This window comes from Leucoraja erinacea, chromosome 28 (genome assembly GCF_028641065.1).
Source record: "Leucoraja erinacea ecotype New England chromosome 28, Leri_hhj_1, whole genome shotgun sequence".
Lineage (NCBI taxonomy): Eukaryota > Metazoa > Chordata > Chondrichthyes > Rajiformes > Rajidae > Leucoraja > Leucoraja erinaceus.
Window position 1 is genome coordinate 23,403,821 of NC_073404.1, and position 20,692 is coordinate 23,424,512.

The 20,692-nt window shown below is 43.3% G+C and overlaps 1 protein-coding gene across 1 annotated transcript in view; it reads right to left on the bottom strand.

The window, feature by feature from the left end:
- The window catches only part of galnt17 (polypeptide N-acetylgalactosaminyltransferase 17), a 289,144-nt gene that overhangs the window by 190,362 nt on the left and 78,090 nt on the right, over positions 1-20,692 (bottom strand). Inside the window, exons 3-4 of the mRNA XM_055658049.1 lie at positions 18,529-18,695; positions 15,115-15,289 (exon numbers count right to left, since the gene is read on the bottom strand). Coding sequence (XP_055514024.1) covers positions 15,115-15,289; positions 18,529-18,695 — 342 coding nt within the window. The remainder of the gene's footprint in view (positions 1-15,114; positions 15,290-18,528; positions 18,696-20,692) is intronic.

Sequence of the window (20,692 nt, forward strand, 5' to 3'; positions counted from 1 at the left end):
AAACACAGTCGCTGGACACTCAAAGAGAATACAGGCAAATACGGAGCAAATCAGGCAGCATCAATGGAGAGAAAAATATCTGGATTAATATTAGTCACAGGGTCATACAGCATGGAAACAGACCCTCCACCCAACTTGCCCACACCGACCAACATGTCCCTTCTACACTAGTCCCACCTGCCTGCATTTGGCCCATGACCCTCTAAACTTGTCCTATCCATGTGCCTTAAGAATGGTTCTGAAAAGTTGCAATAGTACCTGCCTCAACTACCTCCTCCGGCAGCTTATTCCATACACCACCACCCTTTGTGTGAAAAAGTTACCTCTCAGATTCCTATTAAATCTTTCCCCCCTCATTTTTAACCTATGTCCTCAGATTCTTGATTCTCCTACTCTTGGCAAAAGACTGTGTTTACCTGATCTGTTCCTCTCATGATTTTGAGCACCTCAATGATCATCCCTCATCCTCCTGCGCTCCAAGGAATGGAGTCCTAGCCTGCTCTCCTGCCCCTATAGCTCAGGCCCTCGGGTCCTAGCAACATCCTCGTAAATCTTCTCTGCACCCTTTCCAGCTTGGCAACATTGTGCAAGTGGATTTACAACACATTGTAAATGAATGTCCGTACATTAGAACAGGCCTGTTCCGACACAAGTAGGAAGAGCTGATTATTTGGAATTCAATATTGAATCCCAAGAGACCCAGATCATAAGGTAATCTTCATTGAGATTCATCAAGAGTTGGAATGAGATGGATAATTAATGTAACAGGCTATTAGAAGCTGAAGGTCGTTCTAATAAAGTGAACAGAGATGTTTGTAAAGTGAATGTCTAATTTGCAATTGGTTTCTCCAACGTAGAGGACATCGTATTGCGAACCGTGAATGCTATCCACTAAGTTGTACGCGGGAGAAAGAGAGGTTTGCTAGGTTGCATGAGAACGCCGGTGGGATGATTAGTAAGTTTGCAAATGATGCCAAAATAGAAATGTATAGGATCATGAGGTCCATAGATAAGGTCTTTCTTCCTAGGGTGAAAACGTGTAAAACTAGAGGGATAGGTTTAAGGCATAAGATTTAAACGAGACGGACAGGTTTTTTACACAGAATGATGTGGAACAAGCTGCAAAGAGCAGGTAAAGTTTTTTTTTAATATTGGACAGTTACATGAATAGGAACGGGTGAGAGGGTTATAGACCAAATGTAGGCAAATGGGGCAAACGCAGGAAGGCATCTTGGTTGGCAATGGACAAGTTGGGCCACAGAGCCTATTTCAATGCTGTATAACTCCATGGTTCCACATGTTGTGAATCTCAGCTTCCCCTGAAATAGCTCTTGGGGGTCAGTGGATAATGGGAAGGGAAAGGGCATAAAGACGGGTTTTGCATCACCACAGTTAGATGGGAAAGTGTCATGAGATGGGGTGGTTGGCAGTGATTCAAAAGTGAACTAATAAATTACAGAGGTCCTTGCTGAATGCCAGCATGGAAACGAAGGGAAAGAAGTATCTGGTGGTGGTTGGCTTCAATAAATTGGCTTCAATAAATTGGCTTCAATAAATTTCAATCAGATACCTATACCTTCTATAATATCACATACAAGCGTAGAATTAGGCCATTCGGCCCATCCTCTACTCCACCATTCAATCATGGCTGATCTATCTCTCCCTCCTAAACCCCATTCCCCTGCCTTCTCCCAATAACCTCTGACAACCATACTAATCAAGAATCTCTCTATCTCTGCCTTAAATATATCCACTGACTTATCTCCACACCCTTCTGAGGGAAAGAATTCTACAGATTCACCACCCTCTGACTAAAGAAATTCCTCGTCAGCTTTCTAAAAGAACATCCTTTAATTCTGAAGCTCTGACCCCCCCAGTCCTAGACTCTCCCATTAGTGGAAACTCCCTATTCAGCATTCTGAATGGTTGTCTCTCCACAGACATCACCTGACCCGCCGAGCACTTCTGGCATTTTTTTGTTTTTGTTCCGGATTTCCAGAATCCCCAGTTTTTTTGTCCAAAGAGGTGGAAGCATGACATGAGGGAGGAAGGGAAGGATAGGGTCTCGACAGGAAGAAAATATCAACATGGACTGCAGCAAGCGCAATCCTATTACCTGAACCACTGTAAGGAAAATACATGCGATCTCTGTGCTTTAGTACCTATAGCCTCACTGAAATTTGCTACATGCTATGGCCACCACACTAACCTTAATCAGTAGAGGTTATTGTTATAAAGCCTTAAAGATTATCAATTGGAACAAGGCAATGAACTATTAACAGTAGCTGGATCATTCTTGTTGGAGCTGAACGTATTTGCAATGTTGTTTAAAATATGTTTTCCAGCCCAGAGGAGGCTACAAACCTCTCTAATTCAGAGGAGGCTACGAACCTCTCCAATTCAAGGACAGCTAATAATGTCATTTTGTCTCAGAGGTGACAGATGTGGCTTTATGGGGTGGCAGACGGCACCATGTAACTCAGTGCCATTGCTTTTGAGGTGAACAGCACTTTTGCCCGATTCACTGAGTTCCTCCAGCAGTTTGCTTTTTGCTCCAGATTCCAGCATCTGCAGCCCCACGTGTCATCTTGTCAGCTCTGTCCTTTTGCGAGAATGATAATGGATTACAGCCTCACAACATTCGGTTGGTCTACAACCATAAGTCACAGCCTGGAAGCTGTCAAGACGCCACCCTTCTGCGTTAGCCCACTGCGCCAACTGTAATTGAGCCATCACAAAAACCAGAGGGTGGCTGACGATTTGCGTATGTACATACACCATGCGAGCAACCAAAGTCATGTTGCAACACAAATCCCAATAACACAGACTACTGGCACACTAAAATAACACACTGACTGCTGGGACTGCTCTGGTGTACATAAAAGGCGAAGTTTTAAAAGTGCTGCCATCTGCTATAACATTAGGAGGGCACAGTCTTGGCCAGCAAATGAACAGTGAGTAGTTGAGGTGAAGGACAAAGAGGATTAACTCACAGAACCTCTTTCCGTCCAAGACGTCTGTTAAAAATTGCAATAATTGCATCCCTTATTCCCAGTTCACCAACAGCCCCACACATTGCTACAGTTGATCAGTTTAGTTTATTGTCACGTGTACAGAGGTACAGTGAAAAGCTTTGCCTCCTGATCTCAATGGCCATCACATTTTCCTGTTGGACATGTTGAAAATATAAATGGCACTACAAAATAAATGGTTGCAAATTAATTTGTAGCTAATATCTTAAGAGTCTTGACCCGAAACATCACCTATCCATGTTCTCCAGATACGCTGCCCGACCTGCTGAGTTACTCCAGCACTTTGTGTCCTTTTCAACATCATGGCATATTGTATACAAAAGTCAACCAAACATTCATTTTCCAAATCCCATTGACTGCCCAAGTGTTTCTATCTAGTGGCACCCAGAGAATATGACAGTGGAAGGCTGTTGACTTTTGGAGGAGAATTTCGTTTATTTAAAGATACCGTGCGGAAACAGGCCCTTTGAGTCTGCACTGACCAGCGATCCCCGTTTACTAACATCATCGAAACACACTAGGGACAATTTACAAGCTAATTAGCCTACAAACCTGTACGTCTTTGGAGGATGGGAGGAAACCGGAGATCCCAGAGAAAACCCACGCAGGTCACGGGGAAAACGTACAATCTCCGTACAGACAAGCACCTGTAGTCAGGATCGAACGTGGGTCTCTGGAGTTGTGAGGCAGCAACTCTACCGCTGCGCCACTGTGCCGAGAGTGGTTTCACAGGACCTTGGGAAATGGAAAGCAATTCAGGCGTTAGCCTCTACTCTGGATTGGAAGGGGCAGGTTCTAACCTCTGTGTAAAGCCTTCTGCCAACTTAGTGCCAGGGTCCACAATGCTCCTTGACATTCAGCATTTTTTGGCAGGCTCCCCAAACATTGCATACACAATGAGATCTGGGCAATCTGGCTGTAATATTTTATCACTGGCAGTTTGTGGAAACTGTGAGATATGATGTGGTGCTAAGTATATGATGGCGGGACAATGTTCATTAATATTATGTTTGAGTTCTGATTGATCAATTGATGAATGATTCAGATGGTGATGACACTGATTCAGCTAGTTGGCAATAGTACTTGAGGATGCATTCACTAACCTTGACCATGCCTGTGAGATCATTGAACTATCTATGGCACTGTGCCCAGTACTCTGCTCTTGGCTCCTGTCATTGACTTCCTTGACTCTCTGATCCTCATACTTTCTAATTCTGTCTGGGAATCCTTAGTGGGTAAAGCATTCTTCTCCTCTTTTGTCCCTTCTGCACAAAGGCTCGAGTGTAATGTCCAAGGACTTCCGAACTTACTCTGATCCATGAAGTACCATTCTTCAATCTTATCATGCACTTAGAGTCATAGAGTGATACAGTGTGGAAACAGACCCTTCGGCCCAAATTGCCCAGACCAGCCAACAAGTCTGAGTTACACTAGTCCCACCTGCCTGTGTTTGGTCCATATCACTCCTAACCTGTTCTATCCATGTACCTGTCCAACTGCTTCTTAAACGTTGGGATAGTCCTGGCCTCAACTACCTCCTCTGGCTGCTTGTTCCATGCACCCACCCCCCTTTGTGTGAAAAGGTTAGCCCTCAGATTTCTATTAAATCTTTCCCCCTTCACTTTAAACCTATGTCCTCTGGTCCTTGATTCCCCTACTCTTGGCAAGAGACTCTGTGCAGCTACCCAATCTATTCCTCTCATGATTTTATGCACCTCCAAGATCACCCCTCATCCTCCTGTGCTCTAGCGAATAGAGTCCCAGCCTACTCAACCTCTCCCTATAGCTCAGACCCACCAGTCCTGGCAACATATTCGTAAATCTTCTCTGTACCCTTTCCAGCTTGATACCATTTCTATAACATGGTGCCCAGAACTGAACACAATCCTATAAATGCGTTCTCACCAACGTCTTATACAACGGCAACATGATCTCCCAACTTCTATACACTTGTACAATACCAGTCAGCATATGTTTCAGTCACAATGCAACTCCCCTTCAAGAAATGTGGGCTATCATTAGGCAATGCAGAATGGGTATAACTGGTTCCACCGACTCATGATACTCAACCCCTGGTGATGCATCCAGCCAATCAATCGTATCATTACAATCTACATATATGTTTTCAGGAGTTACAAATTAGGTCATCCTATGTATCTAAAACATAGATCTTCCTCTTTTTTAAGAAAAAGGAAAACATGTTATTGAATGATTTAGTGCAATAAAGTGGAGTCAGTAACCAGTAACTGTGTGGATGACTGAAGTCTAACCTTTTTCCCAGGGTGGAAATGTCAAGGACAATGCTTTAAGCTGAGAAGGACAAAGTTTAAAGGAGATGTGCAGAACAAGTTTTTTTACACAGAGAATGGTGGGTGCCTGGAACGCACTGCCAGGAGTAGTGGTGGAGGCAGACATGAAGGTGACCTGGAGTGATTATTGATCACATGCAGGTAGAGGAGAATAGTTTAAAGTGGCATCACGTTCAGCATGGGCACTGTGGACCGAAGGGCCTCTTCCTGCGCTGTGCTGTTGTTGTTCTATGTCTAACTGTTTGAAAGTGGTCTGAGCCTGCCTTGTGTCTCCCACCACTGCCTGATTCCCTTTCCTGCGCTGTTACATTGAACATCTATCTTTAGTTCTGCTGAAGCTCAGAACTCCCCTCCTGACTGGTGAATGCCATAAACCATCTGTGCTGTTCACAAGCGCTCACAGTGCATTTCTTGGTGTATCCAGGGCCTTGGTCTTTGCTCAGCCTCAGCGTTGCTCAATCCTCCTTCCCCACCACTGATCCTTACGTTAGTCTGTCTGGTAATACCACACACTTAATATCGCTGCTGGCTTTGGATAATCAGTCACTCAATGTCAGCCAGGCCACTGAAGATCTGCTCGCAGTGAAGTAAAATATTTTAAAGTCAAGTGATTATGGAGTAAGCATTGGAGACACCACAAGTTAATTTCAATGCTGAGCATACAAAGTGAAAATTATTTTGCCTCTGTTCATTCTACATTATATTACACCAGTGAACCACAGTTAAATGGTGAACTAAATATAGAAGCAAACATAAAAGCATCAAATGCTTGTCAGTTCTACGCAGTATACTATAAACTGATTTGTGGATAACCGATGAAAGAATTTGTGAGGTAAATGTAACTAAAAATAACATCACATAGATAATGTGTGCATTCATGTAATAAACTTCCACCTACAATATTGCTTTAGTCATTTTGTGAACCTCCAGCCTGTTTCAATCCCATTTTTCATCAGTTGTCATTCTAATCTTCCCGACTTGCTCTGATCTCAAATGTCACTGTTGCATCTAAACCTGTCTCATTTCCCTTTTTAATGCCAAATTATTATTTCACATTAGCAACTCTCTCTAACTGTTTAATTTATCCAGGTATTGAATTCTATTTCCATAACTGTAAAGGTTTCTTAGCCAAGGATCCAACAGAAATAAAGCAAAAAATTGCTTATCTTAATAAGCTTTGGTTTCATACCCATTAATACGCTTTGCTCTTCCTGATTCTAACATCCAACTTCACCACCCACCATCTTGTCAGAATAATGAAAGGCACAGATAGAGTGGATGTGGAAAGGATGTTTCCACTGGTGGGTGAGTCTAGGACCAGAGGTCATAGCCTCAGAATTAAAGTGCGCTCTTTTAGAAAGGAGGTGAGGAGGAACTTCTTTAGTCAGAGAGTGGTGAATCTGTGGATGTATTGCCACAGAAGGCTGTGGAGGCCAAGTCAATGGATATTTTTAAGATGGAGATTAACAAATTCTTAATTATTATGGGTGTCCAGGGGTATGGGGAGAAGGCAAGAGAATGGGGTTGAGAGGGAAAAATACAGCAGCCATGATTGAATGGCGGAGTATACTTGATGGGCCGAATGGTCTAATTCTGCTCCTGTAACATATGAACTTATGAATTCGGTGATGTTACTGAAATGAGCTCTTCTTCCGTCTACTCATTGTTACCACTGAGCCTAAACGGCACATTTATCCATTAACTAGTGAAATATTTGTGACTTGCCTCATTGGGCTGAATGGCCTAATTCTACTCCTATAACTTGTGAACTTGTGAACCATTTACCTATCTATATATTACTAAATCTCTGATCTTAACCGCTTTTGGCCCACTGTGCTGCGATTTCCGACAGAACGGCGCCACCTACGGCCGTCATTTTTGGCCACCTCGCTCAGAGCCCCCCTCCGCCTTATGGATGATTTTTCCCATCGATGCCAAATCAGAAAGATATTAATGTTTTTTAAAAAATCACCATTCTCTCTGCTGCCCCTGCTAGAGAGGACGGGGAGGGACTTTAAACCAGGAAGTGGTGTGCATCACTCAATCTCTGCAAGATGGATTAAGCCAAGGGTCATGTCACTCTGGGCTCTGAATAACACTGAACAAATGTCTAAACAACTGTGAGTACCCTTAATGTGGTTTGAAAATGAAAATATGGTTTGTTTGCAGTAAAAAGGCACTGCCTGCAAATGGTTGTTTGGGTGCTTTGGCTTGAAGTTGAAAGGCACTACTTACTGCAAATGGTGGCTTGGGAGCTTTGGTTTTAAGTTGAAAGGCACTACTTACTGCAAATGGTGGCTTGGGTGCTTTGACTTGAAGTTGAAAGGCAATACTTACTGCACATGGTGGCTTGGGTATGTGGTTTGTAGTTGATAGGCACTACTTACTGCAAATGGTGGATTGGGTGCTTTGTCTTGAAGTTGAAAAGCACTACTTACTGCAAATGGCGGCTTAGGTGCTTTGGCTTGAAGTTAAAAGGCACTACTGCAAATGCATTTACTTACAGTTTGTACTGTATATTGATTTTAGATAAAACACTACCACTTACGGCTGTGATTTTTGGCCATCTTACTCAGTCCCCTCTCCGCTGAGCAGGTGCAGAGAATTCTTTCCATCAATGAAAAATAAAAGTGTTATTAGTGTTTAAAAAATGTTGAGAATCTCTCTCCTGTCAATCACGCCCTGAAAGCCACACCTTTTCCGGTGGGAGGGGGAGGGGTTATAAAACCCGGAAGTGTGGATGTGGCTCAGTCTCTGCATGATGGGTGAGGGAGAGGTCATGACTCTGTCTGAACTGTGAATCAACTGAACACACTGAATGTCTACTGAACTGTGAGTTTGGTGTTTTGTGTGGTTTTATGGTGGTTTCACCCTGCATGAAATGATATGAAGCTGCATTTGAATTTGGTGGCCTTGGACCCTGTTTGAAGTGGAATGAAACTGCACTGAATTTGGCGGCCTTGCATCCTGCTTGAAGTGGTATGAAACTGCACTTGAATTCGGTGGTCTTGCACCCTGATTGAAATGGTTGGAACATGGATTTGAATTTGGTGGCCTTGCACCCTGCTTGAAATGGAATTTCAAGGAATAGTCATCAGTCAACTGCCAGCCCACCAGCCGTGAGTGAGCTGCCAGCAGATCAGGCTTGAGGGACTGAGCTGCCACCTCAAGAACCCATACCAACACTACAGAAAGCACTTCCACTGGCCACCAATATTGTAATTGGTGGAGAGGTGGAATATTGTGTCGGGGGACCAGCCCTCCCGTGTGAACATGGGATCCAACGGGTCCCACTTAGTTTAGTATGTCCTATATATCCTATCCCTAAATGTCCTTCCATTGCTACACTCTGACTGCTATCGCCAGGCCAATTTTGAATTCAATTAGCCAATTTATTTTGGATCCCATGTGCCTTAACCTTCTGATCAAACCTTTATCTTCCAGAGTTTCCCAACTTTGCCTTTCATCTTTACTGGAGAGTGCTGGGCTGGGCTTTCTCTTTGAAAAGCTTCTCATTTGTTAGATATTATTTTACCTGCAAGCATCTGCTCCCAGTCACCAGGTCCGCTCTTGCTCTATCAAAATCACCCTTCCCCCAATTTCACATCATAAAGGACCAACCTTACTCCTTTTCATTACTCCCTTGAAACTTTAAGAATGACTGTCTCTGTTTCCCATGTGTTCCCGCACCAATAAATGTCCCATTTAATTTTATAACATAACATAACATAACATAACATAGAAACATAGAAAATAGGTGCAGAAGTAGGTCATTCGGCCCTTCGAGCCAACTGCACCATTCAATATGATCATGACTGATCATCCAATACCCCATTCCAGCTTTTCCCCATATCCCTTGATTCCGTTAGCCTGAAGAGTTAAATCTAACTCTCTCTTGAAAACATCCAGTGAATTAGCCTTCACTGCCTTCTGTGGCAGAGAATTCCAATAACATAAATAGCTCCTTCTCTGGTTACCCTATCTACGCATTGTGTCAAAAAACTATTTTCAACACACATTACGAATTCTGCCTGCCTAAGTGCCTTGCACAAAGGCAATCCCAGTCAATATTGGTAAAGTTAAAATCGCTCACTACTCAAACCATATTATTTTAAAGCCTTCCAGCAATGGCTTACATCTTTATTCCTTTAATTTCTGCAGACAAGCAAGGGGCCTGTAACAAAACCCAAGCACAATGATCACTCCACAGGATATTCTCTCCACATACCGCTGTGATATTTCTTTACTGCTGCTGTGCTTCCAATATTTGCTGCTTTTGTTTCTTCTTCCATCCTTCCGGGACGTCTTTCTACAATTTACACATTTTTTTTAAAAAGCAAAACCTCTGCCTTGACACCTAAACTATTTATTTCAGTCTCTATCCTAGTGATATAATTACACATCCTTTCCTTGGGTTTACCATTATAAATAGGGCTTTCATCAAGGCAATTTGAACAACAGAGCAAAAGCTACAAGGGATAAATTTGACTGAAAAGTTTTTATTTTCCTCTTAACATTTAGAATATAATCTTCCAACTGAGAGTGTGCATGTGTATGTGTGCGTGTGTATATTTTATATGTATTTATGATATTTGATATGCAATGCATTTTTTATGTAATGTTGCCCCTTGTCTAGACCTTGAGTCCATAATAAAGTTTATTATTATAATCTATCAATGCAGGCATCTCAATAGATTAATTGTTGTGTTTTGCTCAGACTTGGCCACGTATCTTGGGCTTGCAGTTGCCTCACAAGATTCTGCTGAACATTTCTCTCACTCGCTGCCATAAAGTTGCAATAGAACCACACATTTCATTCTAAATCTGGAGTTTATGTTCTGCACATGGTCTTTTCTGAAGAACACACTTAGCTTGTCTTGGCCAAATAATGACTGAAAAAAATGTAGAAGAGAACAAAAAAGATGCTGGTGGATTAATTGGCTGCTGTAAATTGTCCTCTAATGTCGGCAAGTGTCACAAGGAGCAAAGGGAAGTTGGAGGACGTGTCGGATAGAATATATTGTAGGGCTACAGAAGAATGAGATAATGAGACAGCTGGGAACTTGTGTAGACTTGATGGGCTGTGTGGCCTCCATCTGTGCTATAATTGGTAAGCAAATAAAGACAGACTGTTGATAGGACTATTACAGTCATGCAGGCAAGAAAGGGCAATTTATTTTCACTGCAACTTGATCAAAGAACGTCACCGCTGAGTCTTTGGACAGCCCAACACTTCTTGCCTCCTCTGATTCCTCTGAACTAACGGAAAATTGAGCTATCAGAGATACTCACTGTCAGATATTCTTGAGGTTGATCACAAAGATTTCTAGAGTCATAAGTTCAAAAGTTATAGTAGTAGAATGAGGCGATTTGGCCCATTAATCATGACTGACCTATCTTTCCCTCTCAACCCCATTCTCCTGCCCATAACCCCTGAAACCTGTACTAATCAGGAATCTATCAATCTACGCCTTAAAAAATATATATTGACTTGGCCTCCACAGCTTTCTCTGGCAAATAATTCCACAGATTCCCCACCCTCTGATTAAAGAGACATTATTTATTTAACGATAATTTTTAGTTTGCATATGCCTTTGGGTAGATACCATTTGCAATGTGCCTTTTATTTGAGCAAACTAATTGTTGTGAAACTAAGTTGTGAAGATTTCCAAACATTTTTCTTCAGATGACATTACTGAATTGAGGGAAAAATGTTCCTGATGTTGGAGGAGTCCAGAACCAGGGGGTCACGGTTTAACAATAAGCGTTAGACCATTTAGGACTGAGATGAGGAAAAGGATTTTCACCCAGAGAGTTGTGAATCTGTGGAAATCCTCTGTCGCAGAAGGCAGTGGAGGCTAATTCACTGGATGTTTTCAAGAGAGAGTTAGATTTAGCTCTTAAGGCTAACGGAATCAAGGGATATAGGGGAAAAAGCAGGAACGGGGTACTGATTCTGGATGATCAGCCATGATCATATTGAATGGCGATGCTGGCTCGAAGGCTACGTTTCTGTGTTACATGTTTACATTTTATGTCTATGCTACGGGAACGGAGAAAAGTTCGCTGCAGTGGCATTTGTGGAATCTTCCAGACAGTACAATGTGCCAGACAATTGATATCGTCTTTTGGTCAGGTTGGAATTAATTTAATGCCTGGAAGCGTCACAGCCAAATAGCTCTCAGCATCCCATACCTGCACTGATCCTGTTAAATAGCTTTGAGGAAACAAAGGGAATTTCAATTTGCAAACAGGAAGCAACTGAGGTTCTGTGAAAATGGAATCTCCAAGTATTCACCAACTGGATACGTTGAAAAGCACCAATTATCATGTCATGGTTACCAGATTTGCTTGTCGACTGAAAAGCAACATTTGACTAATTTCGATGAGGGTTCTGAAAAGCATCCCTCTCTGATTGCTCTTAACTACAAAGTGTATGAATTATGGTAAAATGCCTTTCCTCACAATCAAGTTGCAAAAGACTATATAAAATGATTTTGTTTGACCAATATGTACTTTCCCCCTTTACGTAAATAAAACTGTCGACTCAAGTTTATGCATTTCTTTAGGAATGACTAACAAACTAAATATCCTGCAAAGAAGTTCAGCTATTTCCAATCAGCTGAGAAACTCAAATGTGAACCGATTCAGAAATCGGCGCGTTCATGAGAAAAGGACACACTTTTCACACACGAGAAAAGGACACACACAACAGAAATGCTGCCTGACCCACACAGCTACTCCAGCACTTTCTGTTTTTAAATGAAAACTAGTATCTGCAGTTCTTTGTGTCCGCAATGGTTTATTAGTTCCCTCTGTGGTTGCTGATTTCCACTCTAATCCTTCTATGACAACAAGCAAGAACGAGATCTCAACTTCCACATGTCTGCTTTTGTCACTGACTCAACACCACCTTTCCTGAAGTGATACACATAGTGCTGGAGTTGGTTCAGTGGGTCAGGCAGCATCTCTGCAGATAAAAAAAAAATGGGTGGATTTGACCCACCCATTTTCTCCAGAGATGCTGCCTGACCCGCTGAATTACTCCAGCACTTTGTGTCTATCTTCACTATAAACCAGCATCTTCGGTTACTTTCCACAGCACCTTTCCTGACCTCCCTGATCTCTTTTTTGCCCCACTGTTCTTCTGATATCCTTTATTCGATGAACAGATATTTTTTCCCAAACAAACATAACGAAGATTCCTTTTGTTTGATGCCTATCTCCTCCCCTCCCCTCTGTTTGAGGTTGTGATTTTGGCAGCCTTAGAATTAAAAGTGGATTTTTTGACTCCATACCCTCTCCATCACCATGACAACTACCCCCACCCCTTTAATATCACCGTACTCTGCCTTCACTATTCTGGATCCCATACACATGTTTTGGCTGCTGTTGGAGCTAACTTTCTTGAATAGTAAAGGTGTCAAATTTTATGGGGACAAGGCAGGAGAATAAGATTGAGGGGGAGAAATGGATCAGCCATGATTGAATAGCATACTCGATGAGCCAAATGTCCTAATTTTTTCATCTTGTTAATTTGCAAATTAGCAACTTTGCAGATGACACAAAGCTGGGTGGCAGTGTGAACTGTGAGGAGGATGCTATGAGAATGCAGGGTGACTTGGATAGGTTGGGGGAGTGGGCAGATGCATGGCAGATGATGTTTAAAGCGGATAAATGTGAGGTTATCCACTTTGGTAGCAAAAACAGGAAGGCAGATTACAATCTAAATGGCGTCAAGTTGGGAAAAGGGGAAGTACAACGGAATCTGGGGTTCCTTGTATATCAGTCTATGAAAGTAAGCATGCAGGTACAGCAGGCAGTGAAGAAAGCGAATGGAAAGTTGGCCTTTATAACAAGAGGAATCGAATATAGGAGCAAAGAGGTCCTTCTGCAGTTGTACAGGGCCCTTGTGAGACCACACCTGGAGTATTGTGTGCAGTTTTGGTCCCCTAATTTGAGGAAGGACATTCTTGCTATTGAGGGAGTGCAGAGTAGGTTACAAGGTTAATTCCCGGGATGGTGGGACTGTCATATGCTGAGAGAATGGAGCAGCTGGGCTTGTACACTCTGGAGTTTAGAAGGATGAGAGGATATCTCATTGAAACATATAAGATTGTTAAGGACTTGGACATGCTAGAGGCAGGAAACATGTTTCCGATGTTGGGGGAGTCCAGAACCAGGGGCCACAGTTTAAGAATAAGGAGTAAGCCATTTAGAACGGGGCTGAGGAAACACTTTTTCTCACAGAGAGTGGTGAGTCCGTGGAATTCTCTGCCTCAGAGGGCGGAGGAGGCCGGTTCTCTGGATGCTTTCAAGAGAGAGCTAGATAGGGCTCTTAAAAATAGCGGAGTCAGAGGATATGGGGAAAAGGCAGGATCGGGGTACTGATTGGGGATGATCAGCCATGATCACGTTGAATGGCGGTGCTGGCTCGAAGGGCCGAATGGTTTATTGTCTTTTGTTTATTGTCTTTTGTCTACCTATTCTGTTCCTGAGTGCTTTACTTTCCACCCTGTATGTGTGGACTCCTACAAAATTTTATAGACCATATTTTTTTCCTTCACGGAAGGAAACCTTATCATTTCTCATCTTTGAGCTCACGGATCTGAAGCAACTTAAAAATGTCAGCACTGGGTTCCAGTCCCTCCCCTGGCCTCACCTTTTCCATTGTCTGCTGGAACACATCTGAGCCGCTTTCATCCAAATTTGGACTCAAGTGTACTTCACTCTCCCATTCACCCTTGTCCTCCCACTCCTGCCTTTTTTTTTTTGAAAAATCAGATTATTTTTTAAAGTGGGCAGCACAGCACAGCGGAACAGCAGTAGAGTTGCTAGCTTACAGCGCCAGAGATCCGGGTTCGATTCTGACTGCGGATGCTGCCTTTACGGAGTTTGTACGTTGTGCGTGGGTTTTCTCCGGGCACTTCGGTTTCCTCCCCCACTCCAAAAAAGTACAGGTTTGTAAGTTAATTGGCTTTGGTAAAAATTGTAAATTTGTCCCTAGTGTGTAGGATAGTGCTAGTGTACAGGGGTGATCGCTGGTCGGTGCAGACTTGGTGGGCCGAAGGGCCTGTTTCCACGCCATATCTTTAAAGTTTAAAGTCTAAAGCCTTACGTCTAGTCACCGCGAACCCATCTCTTTGACCGAGTTGCAAATGTTCTTGTCGCCCATGCTCTGGTGAAGTGCCTTGCATTATTTTATTAAGTGAATGCAGATACAATATATAATTTGTGGAATCACAGGGCTGGGATCTGCTGGTAATTGCATGGTGAGCCACCAGAATTTACACCACACTAAAGTGCACTCCTGCCAGTTCTGGAGTCGAACATAAATACATGCTAAATAAACTCTGCCAATGATTTTCCTGACCAATTATTCAAAACTAGTTATTTTGATCTCCACATATTGCAAAATGTGATTCAAATTATTAACAGCATGAAGTGCAGATCTCTTGACATCTGTCGTACATAATAATTTCTTGGTTATAATGGTGCTAACAGAACAGAGTAGGACGAGCCCCCTACCCATTTTATTAATCAGAAATATGTAAATCTATTATAGTAAGACTTGAGATAGACACAAAAAGCTGGAGTAACGCAGCGGGACAGGCAGCATCTCTGGAGAGAAGGAATGGGTGATGTTTCGGGTCGAGACCCTTGAGAAAAACCCTTAACTTAAGTTGGCAATTTCGAAAGGAGGGTACGGTTCCCACCATAACAAGAGTGATGCCATTTCATTGACAATACAGTGCTGTTTGTGATCCACCTACCAGCCTGCACTAAACTCCACATGGGCGTCGAAGAACCCTGTGATAAGTGCCGTTGCTGCCTTCCATCCCTGGATACGAGCTCGGATCAACCCTTCCCGTTTCTGATTGCGCACCACCTTCACCAGGCCAGGGTATCGCTTGTGGACGTACTCCTCCAGCGGTGCCTTCAGTTCTTCTGTTCGAAGCAATGAAAAACGAGAAACGACGATAGCTTGAAACAATAGCCACCAATAAGAAAAGGATTGTTTTAAATATCCAAATTTTCACTATGGTTTTGCTTTTACTGCATCAGAAAATTGCTCTCTCTGTCAGAAGAATTCCTATGTAAGCAAGCATCATTTCAATGTTGTAAATGCCGGTGCAATTCGCATGTAAAATCAATAGAAACAGGAGATTTACAAGAAACACAAGAGCAATTACTGTTCGTGTAGAAGCATTGTGCAGACTTCAGATTTCAGTGCAACCCTGGAAAAGTTTAATTCTTGGTTTATAGTCCACATTCTCCCAGCATTTATAATCCACACCTTTGTTCAACTGATGCAGGATGCTATTGATATGCTGCCCGATTCCGTTGGGCTAACAGCGAGGAGTGGTGGGAGAAGGACAATTAACTACTTGGAGGTAAACCTACTTGCCTTTCCAGTTAGTGCAATAGGTAATATGTGTCACAAAGGTGCAGACTCGGGAATCAGTAGGTTCCCAGATCCAGTGTCTGGTGTGAAGGTAGTAGACAACATACAGTATGTAGGTAGCAGACTGACATCAAACCTTCAACTCGAATCTCATCGTTGTAGATGGGCACTCATCATCGGTTAATTAAATGCACGTGGACTTTTAACGAATCTACCGGATCGTTGTAAACTCACCGTTTCACTAATTACCCTTCCAGGAAGGAGGTATTCCATCCTGATTGATCTATATGTGACTCCGACTCTAATGAACAGTACAGCCAATATCCCTTGAGGTGAAAATGTCGGAACAAAGAACTGCAGGCGCTAGTTTGCAAAAAAGAACACAAAGTGCTGAAGTAACTCAGTGGGTCGGGCAGCATTTCAGGAGAACATGGAGAGTGACGTTCCTGGTTGGGACGCTCCTTCAGATTCCTCAGTCTGAAAAAGGGTTCCAACCTGAAATGTTACCGATCCATATTCTCCATAGAAGTATTCAAAAGAGAATTAGATATGGCTCTTAGGGCTAATGGAATCAAGGGATATGGGGAGAAAGCAGAAACGGGGTACTGGATGATCAGCCATGATCATATTGAATGGCGATGCTGGGCCAAAGGGCTGAATGGCCCACTCCTGCACCTATTTTTCATGTTTCTGTGCTGCCTGACCCGTTGGGTTACTCCAGCACTTTAGAAACATAGAAACATAGAAATTAGGTGCAGGAGTAGGCCATTCGGCCCTTCGAGCCTGCACCGCCATTCAATATGATCATGGCTGATCATCCAACTCAGTATCCCGTACCTGCCTTCTCTCCATTTCCCCCATCCCCTTAGCCACAAGGGCCACATCTAACTCCCTCTTACATATAGCCAATGAACTGGCCTCAACTACCCTCTGTGGCAGAGAGTTCCAGAGATTCACCACTCCCTGTGTGAAAAAAGTTCTTCTCATCTCGGTTTTAAAGGATTTACCCCTTATCCTTAAGCTGTGACCCCTTGTCCTGGACTTCCCCAACATCGGGAACAATGTCATTTATGTCATTTATATCACTGGAGATGACATTCACAGAGGTTTTCCATTCTACCTTTCCTTCCCAGAAGTGCCACACTTAGTCTTCCTTCCGAATTCTGGTTAAGTGCACTAATTCCCAACGTGAGCAATTCAAGGCTGTGAAACATTATATTGCACAATATAACAATACACCATCATTCCCCTTTATCTCTCTATATCTCTATCGTTAACTTCATGCATTATCCCCCACTGCCACCTTATTTTTATTGAGCCATGCTGTTGAAGGTGAAATTATCTGAAATGTCATGCAAGCCGACACGCAGAATCCCAACACTTAGAGATACAGCGTGCAAAAAGGCCCTTCGATCCACCAAGTCCATGCCAACCAACAATCACCACACTAGGGACAATTTACAAACTCCAATTAACCTACAAACCTGCACGTCTTTGGAGCATTGGAGAAAACTAGAGCATCCAGAGGAAACCCACTCGCTCACAGAGGGAGCGTGCAAACTCTGTGCAGACAGCACTCCTAGCCAGAATCGAGCCCGAGTCTCTGGCGCTGTAAGGCAGCAGCTCTACCGCTGCGCCACTGTGCTGCCCCACTTGGAGCGTTCATCCCTCATAACGAGCTTGCACAAAAGTCTTGACGCAACTTTTAATGTTTGATACAGAGGACCAGAGGTCTTAGCCTCAGAATTCAAGGCCGTTCCTTTAGGAAGGAGATGAGGAGGAATTTCTTCAGAGGGTGGTAAGTCTGTGGAATTCATTGCTACAGAAGGCTGTGGATAGTTTTAAGGCATAGATATATAGATTCTTGATTAGTTCAGGGGTCATTGGAAGAAGGCAGGAGAATGGGGTGAGGGGGGAGCGGTAGATAGATCAGCCAACGATTAGAAACATAGAAACATAGAAAATAGGTGCAGGAGTAGGCCATTCGGCCCTTCGAGCCTGCACCGCCATTCAATATGATCATGGCTGATCATCCAACTCGGTATCCCGTACCTGCCTTCTCTCCATACCCCCTGATCCCCTTAGCCACAAGGGCCACATCTAACTCCCTCTTAAATATAGCCAATGAACTGGCCTCAACTACCCTCTGTGGCAGAGAGTTCCAGAGATTCACCACTCTCTGTGTGAAAAAAGTTCTTCTCATCTCGGTTTTAAAGGATTTCCCCCTTATCCTTAAGCTGTGACCCCTTGTCCTGGACTTCCCTAACATCGGGAACAATCTTCCTGCATCTAGCCTGTCCAACCCCTTAAGAATTTTGTAAGTTTCTATAAGATCCCCTCTCAATCTCCTAAATTCTAGAGAGTATAAACCAAGTCTATCCAGTCTTTCTTCATAAGACAGTCCTGACATCCCAGGAATCAGTCTGGTGAACCGTCTCTGCACTCCCTCTATGGCAATAATGTCCTTCCTCAGATTTGGAGACCAAAACTGTACGCAATACTCCAGGTGTGGTCTCACCAAGACCCTGCACAACTGCAGTAGAACCTCCCTGCTCCTATACTCAAATCCTTTTGCAATGAAAGCTAACATACCATTCGCTTTCTTTACTGCCTGCTGCACCTGCATGCCTAAAAATGTAGGATTGAATGGCGGAGTAGACTTGATGGGCCGAATGGCATAATTCTGCTCCTGTCACTTGTAAACTTACTAACTTCAAAAGTACAAACAATCAGGCTTGCAGTGAATGTAGTTGGTCGCTGCATGTTTTGCCGATTACCGTACCGTCATCACTGTTGTCATCTACCAGGATGATTTCTTTCAATAGATGGGCTGGCGTGTGGTTCACTGCACTGTGCACGGAGCGTAGGATGACCGACAAAGCTTCATTCACAAAGATGAAAATAAGGGAAATCTGCGGCAGCTTCTTGGGGTAGCTTAATTCTTTGCACCTGAGGAGAAGAAAAATATAAATTAGGCGCCTTGCTACTGTGATAGCATCACACACACGGTGGCAAGCATACCGAGCCTCTGTAGGTGGCACACGCAAGCAGGGAAATTTGCATTTCATAAATTGCAATCTTCCTCATAATCCTCACTGCGGAATCTTGTTATCTAAAATGTTATATTCCAATTTGCAAGCTCTGAAGGACATCGTTACTCATTTGAGATGATTCACATTCTTCGCTTTTCTTGTGGTTAATCCAACATCAGGCTTGCTGGAGTTTAACCTGAATACAAATTCATTATCAATCAATGTAAGGGATGAGTCATAAATGTTAAATTACTGGATTGAAATAGAACTGGAAGACGAAGAATGTTGAGAAAGAGGTCACAAGTTTGCCTTTGTTATATAGCTTGCCCAGGAGATATGAAGGGTAGCACATGGGAAATAGCAGAGGTGAGGCTGAACGTGGGAGAGAGACTCACTCCAAAGACGTACAGGTTTGTAAGCTAGTTGGCTTGGTAAAATTGTACATTGTCCCGAGTGTGTGTAGGATTGTGTTAGTGTACGGGGATCGCTGGTCAGCGCAGACTCAGTGGGTCAAAGGGCCTGTTTCCACGTTGTATCTCTAAACAGAACTAATCTAGAACTGCAACTGATGAGATGTTTCAAAGCTTAAAGATACTTCTGGACAGAATAAGAGGTAGGCCATTTATGAGTGGGATGAGGAATGTTTTCACCCATAGAGTTGTGAAACTGTGGACTTCTCTACCACAGAAGGCAGTGGATGCCAATTCAATGGGTTATTTTCAAGAGAGAGTTAGATTTACTCTTAGGGCTAACGGAATCAAGGGATATGGGGAGAAAGCAGGAACTGATTTAGGATGATCAGCCATGATCACATTGAATGGCGGTGTTGGCTCGAAGGGCCGAATGGCCTACTCCTGCAACTATTTTCTATGTTTCTATGATCCACATTTTTCCCTCTGCTAACGTTCAAGAAAACTGTTTGTGAAGGTCTGGTGGTTTCCATGGTGTGGACTTCCCCGTTCCGAGCAGTGTTTCAACTGCTGCATCAAGCTGGAAGTTCATGGTAGAGATGAAGCAAAAGGTGATGGAGTGGAGGGTGGACATATGGCATTGTGCCATGTGGCATATTGGGGCAGCAATGTTCGCGACATGGAGTTAAATGAAGTTCTTGCACTATAACTTGGTAGGTATAACAAGAAACTAAACTGATATCAGTAATGGGTTATTATTGTCACCTGTGCAGATACAGTGAAAGGCATGTTGGCATGTTTTTGTCTGCACGATGTCCAATCAAATCAAATCATACTATACATGAGGACAATCAAACTGCAAATTGGAGGAGCAGCACCTCATATTTCGCTTGGGTAGTTTACACCTCAGCGGTGTGAACATTGACTTCTCCAATTTCAGGTGGTCCTTGCTTTCTCCCTCTTTCCCCTCTCCTTCCCAGCTCTCCCACTGTCTCTGCCTCTTCCTTTCTTCTTCCCGCCAACCACACTCCCACATCAGTCTGAAGAAGGGTCTCAACCAGAAACATCACCTATTCCTACTTCGCTCCATAGATACTGCCTCACCCGCTGAGTTTCTCCAGCATTTCTGTCTACCTTCGATTTTTCCAGCATCTGCAGTTCTTTCTTAAACATTTCGTCTATCAAACCTTGTTATTTTTTCTGCAGAGGATAGACATAAAATGCTGGAGTAACTCAGCAGGTCAGGCAGCATCTCTGGAGAAAAGGAATAGGTGACATTTCGGGGCGAGACCGATGAAGGGTTGAAGAAGGGTCTCGACCCGCTACGTCACCTATTCCTTTGCTCCTGAGATACTGCCTGACCCGCTACTCCAGCATTTTATGTCCAGTTTAGTCTATTGTCACATGAGCCGAGGTAAAATGTAAAGCTTTTGTTGCGTGCTGGCCAACCAGTGGAAGGACAATACATGATTGATGTAATGTCTTCGAGGTAAAACATCATCTG